General features: G+C 45.0%; 3 protein-coding genes across 5 annotated transcripts; 1 reads left to right on the top strand and 2 right to left on the bottom strand.

Moving 5' to 3' along the window:
• Positions 1 to 163: 163 nt before the first annotated feature.
• krtcap2 (keratinocyte associated protein 2) lies at positions 164 to 2,367 on the bottom strand. Its single transcript, XM_040165121.2, has 5 exons — positions 2,216 to 2,367; positions 1,438 to 1,592; positions 1,223 to 1,286; positions 773 to 839; positions 164 to 658 (listed from the first exon to the last, which is right to left on the bottom strand). The coding sequence occupies exons 1-5, from the start codon at positions 2,217 to 2,219 to the stop codon at positions 538 to 540; spliced, it is 411 nt and encodes a 136-aa protein (XP_040021055.1). The 5' UTR covers positions 2,220 to 2,367; the 3' UTR covers positions 164 to 537.
• Positions 2,368 to 2,854: 487 nt separating this feature from the next.
• On the bottom strand, positions 2,855 to 4,936 carry tmem107l (transmembrane protein 107 like). 2 transcript variants are annotated; one of them, XM_040165119.2, is made up of 5 exons: positions 4,617 to 4,936; positions 4,434 to 4,501; positions 3,943 to 4,043; positions 3,529 to 3,625; positions 2,855 to 3,198 (listed from the first exon to the last, which is right to left on the bottom strand). In XM_040165119.2, the coding sequence occupies exons 1-5, from the start codon at positions 4,701 to 4,703 to the stop codon at positions 3,129 to 3,131; spliced, it is 423 nt and encodes a 140-aa protein (XP_040021053.1). In that variant the 5' UTR covers positions 4,704 to 4,936; the 3' UTR covers positions 2,855 to 3,128. The 2 variants fall into 2 exon arrangements, with proteins under 2 accessions (XP_040021053.1, XP_040021054.1); XM_040165120.2 differs by lacking the exon at positions 3,529 to 3,625 and adding an exon at positions 3,356 to 3,452 and having other exon boundaries at positions 4,617 to 4,932.
• A 425-nt stretch (positions 4,937 to 5,361) lies between these two features.
• Positions 5,362 to 14,110, top strand: trim46a (tripartite motif containing 46a). 2 transcript variants are annotated; one of them, XM_040165118.2, is made up of 12 exons: positions 5,362 to 5,629; positions 6,455 to 6,743; positions 7,204 to 7,354; positions 8,044 to 8,242; positions 8,326 to 8,472; positions 8,550 to 8,645; positions 9,075 to 9,328; positions 9,422 to 9,543; positions 9,651 to 9,980; positions 10,913 to 11,142; positions 11,285 to 11,352; positions 11,733 to 14,110. In XM_040165118.2, exons 1-12 carry the CDS (start codon positions 5,570 to 5,572, stop codon positions 12,178 to 12,180), a joined length of 2,394 nt encoding a protein of 797 aa, XP_040021052.2. In that variant the 5' UTR covers positions 5,362 to 5,569; the 3' UTR covers positions 12,181 to 14,110. The 2 variants fall into 2 exon arrangements, with proteins under 2 accessions (XP_040021052.2, XP_077950942.1); XM_078094816.1 differs by having other exon boundaries at positions 5,428 to 5,629; positions 6,455 to 6,713.
• Positions 14,111 to 15,761: the final 1,651 nt, after the last annotated feature.

The following is a 15,761-nucleotide window of genomic DNA, read 5'->3' as shown; positions in this document are numbered from 1 at the left end:
TGAGGGCATTTTGGCCTCAATTGGTGGCAAAAGAGCAAAGTTTTGTTTACTATCCGTCCCCTGACTTTCGTTAAACTGTTTTTCAGCTCACAATTTTAGGACCACCAGATCTACCGGAGCATACCGACTAATCTAGAAGCAGTTTGACAGAATACAAATCACATTTAAAGTCTTTTACAGAGTTTAATTACAAAAGGAAATTAACAAAAACGCAACTTGATGTGCTGATGAATGCACGTATAACATGACGCTTGAGTCTCTTTGCAATCAGTGTAAATAGAGAGCAGACAAAGGGCCATCAACGGAACGTGGCGGCCGATAGGCTTTCTCTGTGGACTTGATTCAAATTGAGATTACTGTAAAAAAGAAAATATACTGCTATAATGTTTTCAAAGATGTACTCATTGAACTGATCAAAACTTCACAAGTAATAATTAAAGAGCCTGCAGAAGTACACCAAGTTATGGATTCATGACATTAATACAAAAAATATGAAACAGCTGAGTTGCAGGACGCAAGAGGGATCCAACAAACTCATCAGTTCTTCCTTTTGCCCTTGCCGGCGGCTTTTGATGGAGTTGCTGCAGGAACGCCTGCCTGGTAGAGAGCTGCAGATACTTTGTTGATGTAGTACAAGGCAAAGAGGGAGAAAATCAGGCTGGAATGAGAAAGAAAGAAAAAGTTAATGAATAAAATACATTTAACTACGACTAATAACTGTTGTATGAAGTTGAAGGTGGGTCTCTGTGATCTGCAGAGGTAGTGCACGTACCATGTGGTGACACAGACGCGGTGCACCAGACCGGAGGCGAACAGTGACAGGCACATGCACAGCAGAACTGGAAATAGAGAGAATGCATGACTAAAGTGAGGAACACAGCCTGAATGATCTATTAAAGGTGTGAAATTGAATGCTAATCACAGATAAAGTGTGCATACTGTTACCAAGATTGTACAATAAATATGATTATTAACTACATCACTGATTGAAAAACTAATGAACTTTGTATCAAATGTGTTAACTCCTGTTAGGAAAGGCTGGCAGGGGGGAAATGGGCTTTAATGATCAAGGCTGCTCATCTTTCCGTGTAAGCTGAGCAAACGCTTTACTCAGCAAATCATAAATGAGGCTGAACAGCATGTAAACAAAAACAAGTAATTCAAATAAAAGACACTCTGGTACTGACAGCGAGGGTTTTATTTCAGTATAGTCAATACTTACTTTCTGGGAATATCTTGGCTTGGAATCCCTTCCCAAAAATGAGATTTTCCATATTATTAAATGCCTGGAAACAGAAGTTAAGGTGCAACACACTTTAGTGGCATTGGTACAGTTACATGCACACAAGAAACCAGAGAAATCAGGTTAGGTAGAAAATAGGAAGCCACATTTAAAAAACAAAAATCAGATCAGATCGAAGCAGTTCATGAGGATACAGTGAGGCAGCAGATGAAGAGGACTGAGCCCAGGAAACCTCCCAGGATTGTGAGCCACTCGGTGGATCCCAGCTGCTTACTGAACATCTGCATCCCAGCAAACACCAGCACTGACAGCAGACTGGACAGTACCAGAGAGGTGCCCGTGTTCACCGCTACAGGACAAAGAACAGTGGTTATTGCAGAACTCAAGTTCTCAACAAGCCCTTGGTATGATGCACCAATACACACTTCAGCTTTAACTAAACTGATTTGGTTTCCTCTGCTTTATCTCATCAATAACTAAAGACAGTTCATTCTTTAGTGCACTTACTCCGGTGACCTAACGCGGGGAAGACTCTGCTGCTTTTAACCCACTATATCATCCGTGTAAGAATATAATCACCATCAGAATATTAGTCCACATCTCTGCTCACCAGCTTGAATTGGCCCCATAACGCTGGCCCTCCACAACGTAACGCCACGTCAGTGTTCGTCCGCTGACGTCCCCGTCAGACGCCTGTTAGCTTAAAGCTAAAACACCGACGTTGGCAGCGAACATATCCGGCTAAAGTAATGCTCTCAATACACCGTGCGATAATAAAACAATGCATTTAATACCTTGTTTTGGGGATTGGTGCATATGCATAGAGTAAAAAAATTGCAGCCGGTGTGCTATCATTCTATTTCTTAAGCTAAACGTAAGCGTTAGCTAGCTAGCTTGGCCGTAGAATTGGCCGTCGGAATGTTTTACAAGTTCTACACGAATACAATGACAAATTAATCGCGTAATACATACCCATGATTCAGTATTAAATAAGAGTGGATGATGTCCAAACAAATACAAATGTGGTTTATCTCGGCACAGCCAGTTAACTTGTCAGCGGCTCTCGGAACAAAAAACCTTAACCACCCGGTCCGAAAGTGAGGTGGCACCAGTGGGCGGAGTCGGGATGCAGGAAGTGTGTTGCCAACTTAGCAGACTCAAACAGCACCCAGCAAAAAGGTTACTCAGATGCTAAACAGCACGCATCTTCCTTCTAAATTACACAAAAACAACATGTGCCATCAGTAGATGGACAGTCAATTTGAGTAAAGATATTTTGCATTCTACATAATGAGGGAATTTTACATTATTACTTACTGACATCATGTCATCTAGCAACTTTTAGCAACACATTGCCTCTAGCAACTTCCCCGGAAAATTATTTTGGCAACACTGCGTATCGGGTTGGATTATGATTTTCAAAACCACATAAATCATCGTAAATGTGTTTCTTATTTCAGTCTAACATACATGCATTTTCATTTTCAAAGCCCTAGTTATGTTAAGGGTCTACTCATCTTGGTGAAGCAGTATTAGTACATGGTAATCACTGTGAAACAGAAAAGAAAAAAGAAATTAAAATAAAATAAAGAAAAAGACAACGCACAGCAGTTTGGGAAATATTTTTTACAACATGTATTTGAGATTATAATAATATGATAATTATTGATTTGGCGACAGACTGGAATAACAGAAGAAAATAGGTGTAGTGTCTGCACGTAATAGAGTAGTTGAACATAAGTTTGTCCCGTCCATTCTTCTGTATCTCAGTAACGAACCACAGACATTCCGCAGCATCTGTTGGTACCGATTGCTCAGTTGAGCAACCGGTAGCGTTCTTCTCACGTCCACACTAAACCTTTGCATTTCACATCAGCACCGTCTTTCACAAAGGCTTCTTCTTCAGTCCAAAAACCGCGATAAACAGAAGAATCTCCACAAAAGCAGGAAGCACACTGGAGGGAGAGACGGACAGAGAGAAATGTAGAGAAAAGACTGCATCAGCACTTAGCAGTGCTTACATAGATTCATATGCCATAGCTACTAATATTTCATTGATTAGACGTTCTATCCCTTTGCTTTCTGGAAGCAGATACATGCGTGCACACAAACCTGCAGATGGCAAATATCACCCAATATGTCCAGCATTCCCACTCCTCAAACACAAAGAAAGACAAGGATACGGACGCGCCGCAGTGGACAGCCAGTGCTGGGTTCAATTTCTGTCAGGGAAATAATGCTTTTGGAAAAATAAAACTGACAAAACTAGGTATCTGCACACTAACCTGCAAAAGGCAAGGATCCACCAGTAGACGTCACACTCCCACTGCTCAAATAGAAAGAAAAGCAGAGCCACTGAGGCACTGGCATGGGCTCCTGTTGCTATAGTAAACAAAGAGGCATATGCAGGAGTTTTGGAGTCATGGAAATGTAACTGGCAACCAGAATTACTATTTAATAAAACTGATCTCTTTTTATGCGATATTTTACGTGACATACATTTCCTGGCTCCTGTTAAGTCTGTCATAAATTCTAAGCCAAACTGATATCCAATGTCTCTTTCTTCGTCTAGATGACAAATCTCATTGTAATTGCTGCTCTTGTAGTAGTGAAGTCCAAAAAGAAACAAAAAGGGGAAGAGGACATGTTGCCACCTCCTATGAATCACCACCATTGAGGGGCACAGGGCAAAAGGATACACAGGAGACCTTGGCTGCTGTTGAACATGGACACTCCTGAGAAGAACCCAACCAGCTCTATGGCAAACAGGCCGAGGGTCACTGCCAACGCCACCACCAACCTGCAACAAAGAGAGACATATTGTCTGATAATCTTTAACATCATTACCGTGATTCCTTGTAGAAAACAAAATCCCCCCCTGTGCAATGCCGTTTGAGTATTTTCTCGATATATTTTCTGAATGAATACATGGCAATAAGAGAGATATTATATATATATAATTCGAGAGGAATTTGTTTTCTGTGGGTGTCTCTGTGAAAATGTGGATCTTCCAGATAAAGTTGAGGAGTGCTCTGTATTCTTGGCATGTTCCACATTTGTGTGGTGTAGACTTCTTGGTTTAAACCCCTCAAAATAGTGTACTTGTGTCCGTCATGACACACTGTGTTGGATCAGCTGGACCTGCAACCCTGTTGTGTGGTTTTACGATTTCTGTCAGATGTTTTCTTACTTCCGGTCTTCATTGTCATACTGCTCTTGCGTGAATTCCAAAGGCAAGCAAGCCTTCACGTTGTGGTCCTGTAAAACAAACATTTCAAACAGCTTAGCATTAAAAAAGAAACTCGCACTATTGGTAGACACTATAGTATTTTTACACGCACATACAACGTAATATATCAAATCGGTGTCTTACCCTCGACCAAAAGATTGTGATAACGATGACAAGGTGAGCAATAATGGTCAAGAACCGCGCAGGGACGAGGCTGCTGACAGCCGACATACTGAGCCACCATAAACACAAACAGACGGCGATTATGCAGAAATATGATGCGGAAATAAATGCGACGTTATTTTAACTAATAAAAAATAGAAAACCTATCGCAACAAATATTTAAGTCAGCTACTATTACTTCCAAAACACGTCTGCGAGATACTACATTCGCACTATCGCGCCCAAAGACGGTTGCTACAACAACCGACAGGGTACATTGAAGCTGGTGCATTCTTAATGACGGTCCGGTTCCAGCAACCACCATCGTCCAAAGGTTCCGCAAACGTGTATTTTCTACAGAGCACTGCCCTCTAGCGGTACTGCGGGAAACGGGGCACAAACAATAGAGCACATTTAAAAGAAACGCACCTCTGAAAACAACAAGAAGGATATTTATTTTGGCTAACTGAGTTTTTGAGCTAAAAGAAATCGATACAATTTAAAAATATTATTACAAATACATTTTAAGAAACGGCACTGTGGATTCTGTTTCACGGTTGGACCCGTGGACTGGACTGGAAAGGTTGTTTACAAACGGTCAAATATGTGAATATTGAGAAAAAAAACGTGGCATACGATGTTTTGAAATAACAATATTAATATATATTTTAACACTGTAAAATGTGTAATGGTTTCTTGGACAATGTAGACAGCTCAACCCAGACCAACCCCCCCTCTTCCTTATTCTACATAGAGGTAGAAGCAGCGTGCGCATCGCGGCGCATATCGAGCAGAGAGAAAACCCACAGAAGCGAATCGCTTGTCCACCTTTCCACCTTTCCCCCGGTGCGACCGACATACCCTAAACCCCGTCTTACCCCAGGAAAAAAAACGGTTTAGCTGTAATATCGCAGTGACGCTGACATCTTTGAGGGATGGCTGACTCGGAGTTAGAAACCTTTACCTCTATCATGGACGCTTTGGTTCGCATTAGTGTAAGTATGAGGCTCATGTTATTTTGTTTTAAACTACGTGTGCTTATTTCAAACGAGATATCATCATTACCGTTTGTCTTCCAACCTCATATTTAATTCCATAATTTTGCTTTATGTGCTTTCATACTAAAGCATATTTTTGGCATTCGTTCAATCATAGAGGGTTTTTTTTCCCTTCCTCTTATTTTTTTTGCATCGTGGGCGGAAACACAAAATTCAATGCCACAACAAAACATTCAGGCTATATCTAAACCTATATCTATAGCGGCGGATGTTTGGTGATAACCATCAGAAAGGAGGTTGGCGGACGGTAGTGCTTACGGGCCGCATACGATGAGGCGGAACTGATGTGCGTTGTCATAGAAACGGGATGCTGCGTTAAGTAGGCTAGCTACAACACCTGGATCTGGGCCTCCAAAGCCAGTAATACTTTAACACGGAGGTCCAAGCAGAAATTGAACGCTACATTTTTTTTATTGATTCGAATTTTCTTTCCGGGAGAAGTGCAATACAGAGTTTCCAAACCGTGGTTTTCTTTGCCACAGTTGAGCTCATTCCATATCTGAATTGTTCAAAGGAGAGGTAAAGCATGAGACGCCAGGAAAAGCTATTCTACTCCCCCACATCTCTCCCCTGTACTCCGTACATCAGCTGAATAAAACCTGTGTCTGTTGCCGCTCCTCTTCTCGGTCTTGACGCCTACACATCTAATGTGCATTTTTGTAAAGAATGTAAAGAGCAGTGGATTCTTGTTTTGGACTCTGGTGACTCAGCCTTTAGTGAATCTGACTCCTCACATTCAGTTCTCTTCTTGAACCTCTCCAGTCCAACATGAAGAGTATGGAGCAGGAGCTGCGTTGCCCGATGTGTGATGAGATGGTGAAGCAGCCCATCCTTCTGCCGTGTCAGCACAGTGTCTGTCTGCTGTGTGCGGCCGAGGTGCTGGTACAGAGGGGTTATCCTCCTCCAGACCTCCCCCCGGAGCCCAACTCGCCAGCCTCCACGCCCAACACTCGCTCCCCGCGACAGGCTCGAAGACCCACACCCAGGACCCCTGACCGCCTGGAACGGGTCCTCAGAACAGGTGGAGAGAGCAGATGTGGAGCTCAAATGGGTGCGTTTTGTACAGTTAATGGGAATTTTAAAATGAATGTTATATTATTGGGTCAACTTAGAGTGACCCAATTGTTTACAATAAAAAAAAGATACTGCCGTGATATGACATCACTGTCCTTTTGGCATGAGAGTTGGGTGATGTAGCTGACACATCGGTATCCTGCTGAGCATGCAGGTCTTAATGCATTCATCTCATGACTTATTGAAGTGCATGTAGAGCAAAGGCCACAGAGACAAGTAGTCAAGGAGGCAGTAAGGAAGTAAGCATCTGTCGAGCAGGTGTGTTTTCACTGCGTGTGTAAGCTGATAGTGTTTCCTCCAAAGTGAACTAACTATCTGCCACTGCGTTGCTTTTTCTATATGTAAAGGACAACTAAGAGTTCTGCATTGGTTCCCTCTCCCTCTCCACCCATCTCTCCTTCTCCTTCCCCTCCTTTTCATCTGCGTCCCCCTCTCAGTGTGCGGGACATACCCGGGGCGGAGACGGAAGGAAGCGGCCCCTCCCCCCACGCTGTTACCGTGTCCTTCCTGTCAGCGGGACGTGGAGCTGGGAGAGAGAGGCCTGACAGACTGCCTGCGCAACCTCACGCTGGAGCGGATAGTGGAAAGGTTTGAACGGCGATCCACTGCAGCAGAAAGGGTCCCAGGCAAAGAACTAACACTGCAGGCACAGATACGACAGTGTGTTGGGGTCTTTGGCCTCCAGTAACATAAATCATAGAGAAAGGAAGAAGAAGCAAATCGATCCGACAGCCAATGACGAGAGTCAGCAAACGAAGGGCTTAGTATCAGTCAATACCGCCTTATAAATTGGGACGGAAATAATTTGCTAGAAGGCATTTCAACAATGAATCTTTCTTGCGCTCCTGATCAAAGACTGACCCTACGAGCAGATTGCAGCACAAAAACTGCAGTGTACTGTCCGTGGCAAAACTGTCCAATTTAAACATGTTGAGGGGGTTTGAAGTGCAGTGCTTTTCAACTTCTTTTAACGTTGCTCTTCTCAGTTAAAACCATAAAGTTGAAATTGAGAGGAGCTTATTTGGAAAAGGGCAGAGATTTCACTTGCTCATTCCTCAGACGGTGGTTGTGTCAGTTAGAAAAGTGTGCGGTGCACGTTTTGTTGCGCACAATGCAGTGGCGAGGCAGCTGGTTGTGACATATCCGGGCCAGGCAGTTACAGGCTTGGACTCCCCCACAACTGGAATGACCTCAATCGTTCCTATGTTGACTTTTTCTGCTGCGGAATTGCCTAAGACCCTCCCTTATCTCCCTGTTACCCCTTGTCTGCCCTTTAGGTACAGGCACACAGTAAGTCTGGGCAGTGTGGCCATCATGTGTGGTTTCTGTAAGCCCCCCCAAACTCTGGAGGCCTCCAAAGGCTGCGCTGATTGCAAGTCCAACTTCTGTAACGAGTGTTTCAAACTCTACCACCCGTGGGGAACCCCTCGAGCTCAGCACGAGCACATTCTGCCCACCAACAACTTTCGGCCGAAGGTGTGTTCTTCTTCTGTGTTTTTCTCGTCACACACTGGCTTCTATCTGTCGCCGTTGTGCCTTGATCGTCTGTCGTGCCGCAGGTCCTAACATGTACGGAGCATGAGCAGGAGAGGCTGCAGTGGTACTGCCGGGACTGCCACCGGCTACTGTGCCCACTTTGTAAGCTCCGTCGCGTCCACCATGGACACAAAGTGTTGCCGATAGCACAGGCCTACCAGGCCCTCAAGGTCAGTCGACATTGAAACCGCGTTAAAATCTCGACGTGAGCATCCTTGAAATGTTAACTTCGGTTTTGGTTTCGCAGGACAAGGTGACCAAGGAAGTCAACTTTGTGCTGGCCAACCAGGAGACAATACAGAGCCAGATCACTCAACTGGAAGCTGCCATCAAACAGATGGAGGTGAACCATCGTTTCTCTCCTTTGTCAATCTTCGTACAGAAATAGCTGGAGAATCTGCTGCAATATTTGGGTTAAAATGACTCCCATGTGGATAGCAGTGTTTTTTTCTGTCGAGATTGCACAATCAATAACGGGCTGAAAGCGCTGTTGTTCACCTACACAAAGAAACATTTTTGACAATAATCAACAAACCACTGTGGTCCGGGTACAACTACTTTTCTTTATTGTGCTTGAATCCAAAGGGAATCCATCCCCGGCCTGTATGCCAGTTTACTGTAACTACTACTACAGCTAAGGCACAGGTAGTGTTAGGGGGCCCTCTAGAGGACAAGGGGCTCTAGTGCATTGACACAACTCTGCGTTTGCAATAGCTAAGACGCTGTCTCAGTTTTAAATCGTCCCTTTTCACCCCACTCACTCTTTGTGCAGGCGAACAGCGCGGTGGCGTTGCATCAGCTGACCCACTGTATCCGAGAGCTGGGAGCAGCCGTAGCGGAGCGGCAGGGGGCTTTGGCTGTGGCCCTGGAGGGATCGCGCAGCAGGAGGGAAGAGGCCCTGTCGTCCCAGGTCTGGGAGAGGCGAGGCCTGCTGGAGCACGCCGGCCTGATGGCCTACACGCAGGAGCTGCTCAAGGAGACCGATCCCCCCTGCTTCGTACAGGCTGCCAGAGTCACCCACGGCAGGTAAACCACTCCATCAGCTTAATTCTAAACTTTGGAGGAAGAAATTGCAAGATTTGATCTGAGATCTCATTTTTTTCCTCTCACCCCCTCCAGGCTTGTGAAGGCCATTGCAAACCTCCAGTGTTTCTCCCTCTCAGCTGACCCCTCCTTCAGGAACTTTTACCTAGATGCATCCAAAGAAGTCGAGCTCATTCACAGCTTGGAGTTCATAAATGGTAGGAAATTATGTTTCTGTGATGAAAACCACACTTAAGTGCAATTATACTAATTATATTATTAAAGTACATGAATGTAACCGCTTGATGCGTTGTCTCCTCCACAGCCCCAGTAGCTCCCGTCATTGACACCCAGAAGACACTTGCATACGACCAGTTGTTTCTGTGCTGGCGCCTCCCTCAGGACTCGGCCCCAGCTTGGCACTTCTCCGTTGAATACCAACGACGAGCAGGAGGGGCTGCAGCCACCTGGGGCGGCACCAGGTCCCCCAATGCCGCGACCGCCTGGCTGCGGCTGGATGAAGTGAGAGGAACCAATGCCGTGATTAATCGGCTGCAGATGGACAGTGTGTACGTGCTCAGGGTGAGAGGCTGCAACAAGGCCGGGTTCGGAGAGTACAGCGAAGAGGTTTACCTCCACACTCCACCAGCACCTGGTGAGATACAGACACACATTTTTTAATTTTCACTACAAAAAAAAAAGTTCACTTTCCATTCCTCTGAAAAATATAAGGCCATTGCTTGTTTCCAATGCAGATTCACTAAATTCTTTGCAACCGGAAATAGTTCTGAGAATAAGCAAAATGCTTTCAATCCAAAACTGCTTTGTTTGCATTGGGAACAAAGAAAATACTCTTAACTGTTAAGTTTGATATTTTTCCAGCATTGGCTAATCTAAATATTTTACTTTTCTCTCCATTCCTTTATTCGTTCTATTCTCAATTCTTATTTTAACTTTGACGCATCCATTTTTTTATTCCAAACTCCTTCCTGCCTGTCTATTGTTCCTTTATATTGTCCTTTGATCCCTTTTAACGCACGTTGGGCACAGTCCAACTCAAAAGCCAAAACCCACATGGGCGCAGGTGCGGAGAGTCCACAGTAGGTGAAGAAGAAGCCTCCGTGTGAAGGTGGCGAGCTTTCATAACGGGCTCCTCAGCGGGCCCAGGTGCGGCCCATTAAACTGACCCAGATTCTGCGAGTCGGAGAACAAGCCGGGACACGGGGACACCTGGTGGAGGGGAGGGGTCGTCACATCCTACGTCGCCCTCCCCTTACAAAACCGGATCAGTAGGAACAACATGAACGATGACTCGACTCTGACTGTCACATTTCCACACTACACCACCTCCTCCCATTCTTTCTCTTTGTATTACAACTTTTCTCTTCGAGCGGCGTCCTATGTGCCCTCCTCCCAGGAGTCTGCTTCAGCTACATCATGTGATCAGACTTGCTGTGGCCCGTCACAGCTTCAGCTTCTAACCCTTCCTCCCCTCGTGACTCCTTTTCGTTACCTTCCTTGCCATTTCCCGCCCCCCTTCACCCCTCCTTTCCCTCCTGGTGGTGCCTCCTCTTCTTACGCCCTCAGTTTTGAGCTTCTCCTTGGACTCCCGCTGGGGTTTGCACGCTGACAGGCTGGCATTGGGCAGAGGCCAAACTTACGCTCGCAGCGTGCCGGGCCTCTCCCTCCTGCAGGCTGCCGACCGCACACTCACTTCTTGCCACTTGACCTCTGACCTGCTGGTCGCCGACTTGGCCGTCACTCAAGGCAGACACTACTGGGCGTGCTCTGTGGAGCCTGGTTCCTATCTGGTGAAGGTGAGAGGGATGCTTGTTGATCAGTCATATTATTATTTTTATAAAGCTGTATAGATGTAAAGCTTTATAATCACAATACCTTACACGCTGACTCAAAGTGGACGACACCAAAGATTTCTGTCCTTCCAACTGTGTTTTGCAGGTGGGAGTGGGACAGGAGGCTAAGCTGCAAGAGTGGTTTCATCTCCCCCAGGACATGGCCAGCCCTCGGTAACCAAATCGCCCTCTCCTAAATGTTGTTTTTGGGCCAGCGGGAAATGAATTAATTGTAATGAATACCTGTAGTAAGATGTGAATGACACAGTACTTTGTCACATCCAGTGAGTTTTAGTTTCTGCAGTCAGATTACATGTATCCATGTGATCAATTATTGATATAGAATACTGATTATTGTGACCTTAACGTACAGAGGACAAGTGAATAGTACCTGTTTGTCTCATTACTACATGATCTCTGTGCAGTTTTTAGGGGAGAGACAGACTTAATAATATCAATACAGTCTACTTTTTAAACAGGAGATACATTTGACTGCCTGGCTTAGTTGTTCTTTTGCATGGTCTGATCATCCCCTCCCCCTCCGCCCCCCCCAGCTGCGACCCAGACAGCGGCCATGACAGTGGGGCAGAGGACGGCCAGGACTCTCCTCCCTTCTGCTTCCTCACAATAGGCATGGGCAAGATCCTGCTTCCTCAAGGACACGGTCACACGCAGAGCCAGGGGGACGGCCAGAGCCTGGGGGCCGTGCACGGCCACGGTGCCAGCCATAATAACCTGCCTCACCCTCACACTGCCCCCCTGCCGCCCCGACTGGGAGTGTGCCTGGACTGTGACAAAGGACATGTCACCTTCTACGACGCCCACTCGTTGCGGGTGCTGTGGGTGGGACACATGGACTGTTCCTCTCCAGTGTGTCCGGCCTTCTGCTTCATCGGCGGCGGGGCCCTGCAGCTGCAGGACCTCGTGGCCACTCGGAGCGTCGAGGAGCCGCCACCGCGGAGGGTAACTATCCAAACGCGCGCAACAAATCTCGGCAAGTAAATTGTGGTTGTGAGACGCAGCTGATTCAGCGATTGAAATTGACGTCGGTAAAGATAAACGTGGTTCGTATTCACCACTTCATGTGGCTCAATAATGAACTGCCTTGATCCAGTGACATTTTGATGCTCATTAAAACTGTCACTGATGAATATGGTTGCGTTTTTCCTCTTAAGGTCATTGGTGAGATCACAGTATAAATATCTGATGTTCTTTCTGCATTTGCACTTGGCCTGGACATGGAATCTTTTTTTTGGCAATTTATTTTTCTTCTTTCTTTCTTTTTTATTGAGTACTGCTCCCATGGACATTGTGGCTGAAGTGATTTTAGACTATGCAGAATTCTGTTGACAGGGTGAGTAAATCCTCTTTATAAACAGGCTCAATCGGTTTGCAATGTAAAATAAAAGTCTACTCTTCTTTTACACTTGTCTTAATGTGTCCCAGAATGACTGGACAACAAACGTTGCATGCAAGTGTAACCAGGATTTAAAACGTATACATATATGCAGATGACTGACAGTCACCTTGTAAAAGCACCTCAGATGTACTGTATGTCTGATTTTATATGTTTATTTGCAATGTAGCCTCAAGAAGTGTTAATGATGTGTATGTCAGAATTAGAGAATGTGAATATTCTTTGGTTGCTGAATCGTACAGTTTTGTTGAGTCATGTCAGCATCTTGTGTCTTTTTATTTTTGGTTGGCTGAGCACGCTAACAGTTGCCTCAAGGTTTTCAAAGGACATAAATGTAAAAACGGATCTGAGGAATAAGGTTCTCATGACGCTGCTTAACTCAATAACATGTGAAAATATTTCAGTTTTTTATATTTTGAAAATGCAAGTGGCCTACCGGTTTTGGTGTTTAAGGAATTCTACATACAAATGAATGATGAGCTGTGACGTTCAAGGAAGCGGATGTATTCAAGTCATTTTATTTTGACCAAAATCACAAATACCGCGCTTTACAGTCTGTACACTTGTGTCATCCTGTGTCCCGAAACTGTCACATGGGCACAGGAAAAAACTTTAATAGGTAGAATAAAGGGCAGAGCAGGAACAGGATGCAATGGATGTCATGTGTACAGAATGAACAACCTCAACGATGTACAGTACGTTCGATTCATACGACAGAAATTATTCAAATATTGAGAGTAGTAAGCCAAGTGTAAGGCAGGACCACTGCAGGGACAACCACCGTCTAGATGTAACCAGATATATATCCAGATGTGACCACCATACGATATGACCACCATCCACAGAAACCTGTGGGGAGGGAAAGCACAAAGACTGCAGGACAGAAGCAGTCAGTAATGTGGGTTTTTGATGACAGTATAGTAATGTGACTCGAAATAGTAATAATTTGTATAGAAGGAGATGGAGAGAGGAGCTCGGTGTGTCCTCCATAGCAGCTGATCTAAGAGCTGGTCCAGGCTAACCCGAGCCAGCCCGCCACTATCCGCTCTATAAAAGAGGAAAGTCTTACGCCTTCTCCTAAGTGGATGGAGTCGGATGATGATATCTTATGAGCTCTGGACTTAATTGGATTTCCTACTAAAGCAAACAGTAGCTAATTTACTTGACTAAGCTGTATCGTCTGAGGAATGTAACATCCCAGTTATATATTGTGTCAGTGCAAGAGATTCTCTATATTGTAATAATTATTATTGACTGGCTCCGTCTGTATTTTGATATGAAATAAGGATTTTCTGATTTGTACATTTGTGTGTGTGTGTGTGTGTGTGTGTGTGAACTCCGGCTGTGACTGTCTCTAATGACGTGTCTAGACGCCTCTACCTGTGTTACAGCACAGCACTTGAATGACTTCAGACTGGATACGGAAATCAGAATCTATTCATTTGGATTTAACTTTGGCTAACTGAATGTTTCTGTCATGTCATGAGAAAAACAATAAACGATTGATAACCATAACATGCAGTGTTTGTAATGTCAGTCATTCCTTTAATGTCTTCTAAAGGAACACAGAGGTAACTATACAAGAGCAATCCTCTTTTAACAACATTACTCTTAACTTTCTTCTAATACCTAAGAAACCTTTCCTTTGGTTTGAATTGAGGACTCTCAGGTTGTAAACCTATTTTATTGTCATCATCGCCAGCAGTTGGTTTAATTGTAGTGTGCTATTATGTTGTCACACTTTTGATTGACTGTACACAACAGTGCCCCAGAAGGGATTAATAAAGACACACACTCTCCTTGTTTAAATGTCAGGGAGTGCGTGCGTCTGCATGTAAGGGCAAGCGTGCACTTAATCACTCGAGTGTGCCAAATCTGACAAGCAAAGTGGATATTTCGTACCACAGGGTTTAAATATAGCCGACCCATCCTGTACAGAGTGAAGACACACCTCAGGACGCAGGGGCGTTAGCGCATGTGAGGCGAGGGAGGGGACGGTTCGGTAGCTGGTCCAGTCGGACTGGTGCTGGAACACCCCATCGTCTCCCAGACAGAGGGACAAAGGTGAAAGAGTTCCGTGAGGCTGTTGCGCAACGTCTGGGGGAGTTTGTGCGTTTGTTATGCTCTTTTCACATCAACAAAGAGGTGTTGCAATCCAGCCGGTGTTTGTGCTCTCTGCGAGTATCACTTGTCCTCTGCAGGAATATGTCCTAATATTAATGAACCTTTAGGGGGCGACATTGTTTGTGCTTTGTCTCTTTCCTCAGTAATACCCGTCAGTCAGCAGCAGGTGCACGCTGTGTCAACACGGATTTGACTTCTCCCAAATCTGTGATGACAGGTACCAGATATAAGTTAAGCGGGATGTTCTTTGTGCTATTCATTGTTGCACATGAATTAATATGTAACTCCTCTCTCCCTTTGCCAGCGGTTTGACCTACTTATTTGTCATTGTGAATAAATTTGAATGAACATAAATTATAGTTTGCACATGCCAGTGAGCCACGGCTCACACACACACACACGTGTTAATCACACGTATCTACATTGCATTAAGACCACACGTACCAAAAGTGGCATTATAATGAGAGCAAACAAGCCTCCCACAGAACAAAACTACGTTGCACCCCATTGGTCCCAGTATTTGTCTAAAAACAGTCAAACTTGAAAGCAGCGTTTTACTAAAGAGTTTTGTAACTGCGCCTCCTCAGGCTCTTGGTGGTTGCATCATTTCATAGCAACAGCTCCGCCTAATGCTCCTTTGTTTACCAAAACACAACTCCTCCCCACTAAAGCTAAGGCGGTGTTTTTCTGTCTTTGCACGCAGGTGTGTTGATGTCAAATTCACCCAATTTCCTGTGTGAATTTGACGTCTTTCTCCGCCAACATTTAGGACCCCCGAGTAACTTCACAAGTCCCAACTGGGGTGCACATTTTTCTGTCTGTACACTGTCAAACTAAATGGTTCTCCTAAGATCCAAGAGGTCCGTCACTGCAGTGAAAGACACACAATCACATGCAATTGAATCCAAATCCACTTTCCATGGTCGCCGCTCTAAAACACTTAAACACATTAAAAACGTGTGCACACCAACCGCACACCAGTCCACTGTTCTGGCTGCATGCCAAAGCGAAGAAGCATGCGGAGACAAGACCGAAGCCCCTG

This window comes from Gasterosteus aculeatus, chromosome 20, assembly GCF_964276395.1.
Source record: "Gasterosteus aculeatus chromosome 20, fGasAcu3.hap1.1, whole genome shotgun sequence".
NCBI classification, from domain to species: domain Eukaryota; kingdom Metazoa; phylum Chordata; class Actinopteri; order Perciformes; family Gasterosteidae; genus Gasterosteus; species Gasterosteus aculeatus.
This window is presented reverse-complemented; position numbering and strand designations above follow the sequence as displayed.

Bases quoted from the DNA above. Each gene is read 5' to 3' on its own strand.
- tmem107l (XM_040165119.2), bottom strand. From the start codon at position 4,703: ATGTCGGCTGTCAGCAGCCTCGTCCCTGCGCGGTTCTTGACCATTATT. The intron at 4,044-4,433 runs GTAAGAAAACAT...TCTTTGTTGCAG, and splicing joins TATGACAATGAAGACCGGAA to GTTGGTGGTGGCGTTGGCAG. The intron at 3,626-3,942 runs GTATCCTTTTGC...TGTTTACTATAG, and splicing joins CAGCAGCCAAGGTCTCCTGT to CAACAGGAGCCCATGCCAGT.
- krtcap2 (XM_040165121.2), bottom strand. The intron at 840-1,222 runs GTAAGTATTGAC...CTCTATTTCCAG, and splicing joins AGCCAAGATATTCCCAGAAA to TTCTGCTGTGCATGTGCCTG. The intron at 659-772 runs GTACGTGCACTA...TTCTCATTCCAG, and splicing joins CGCGTCTGTGTCACCACATG to CCTGATTTTCTCCCTCTTTG.
- trim46a (XM_040165118.2), top strand. From the start codon at position 5,570: ATGGCTGACTCGGAGTTAGAAACCTTTACCTCTATCATGGACGCTTTG. The intron at 6,744-7,203 runs GTGCGTTTTGTA...TCCCCCTCTCAG, and splicing joins CAGATGTGGAGCTCAAATGG to TGTGCGGGACATACCCGGGG. The intron at 8,243-8,325 runs GTGTGTTCTTCT...GTCGTGCCGCAG, and splicing joins CCAACAACTTTCGGCCGAAG to GTCCTAACATGTACGGAGCA.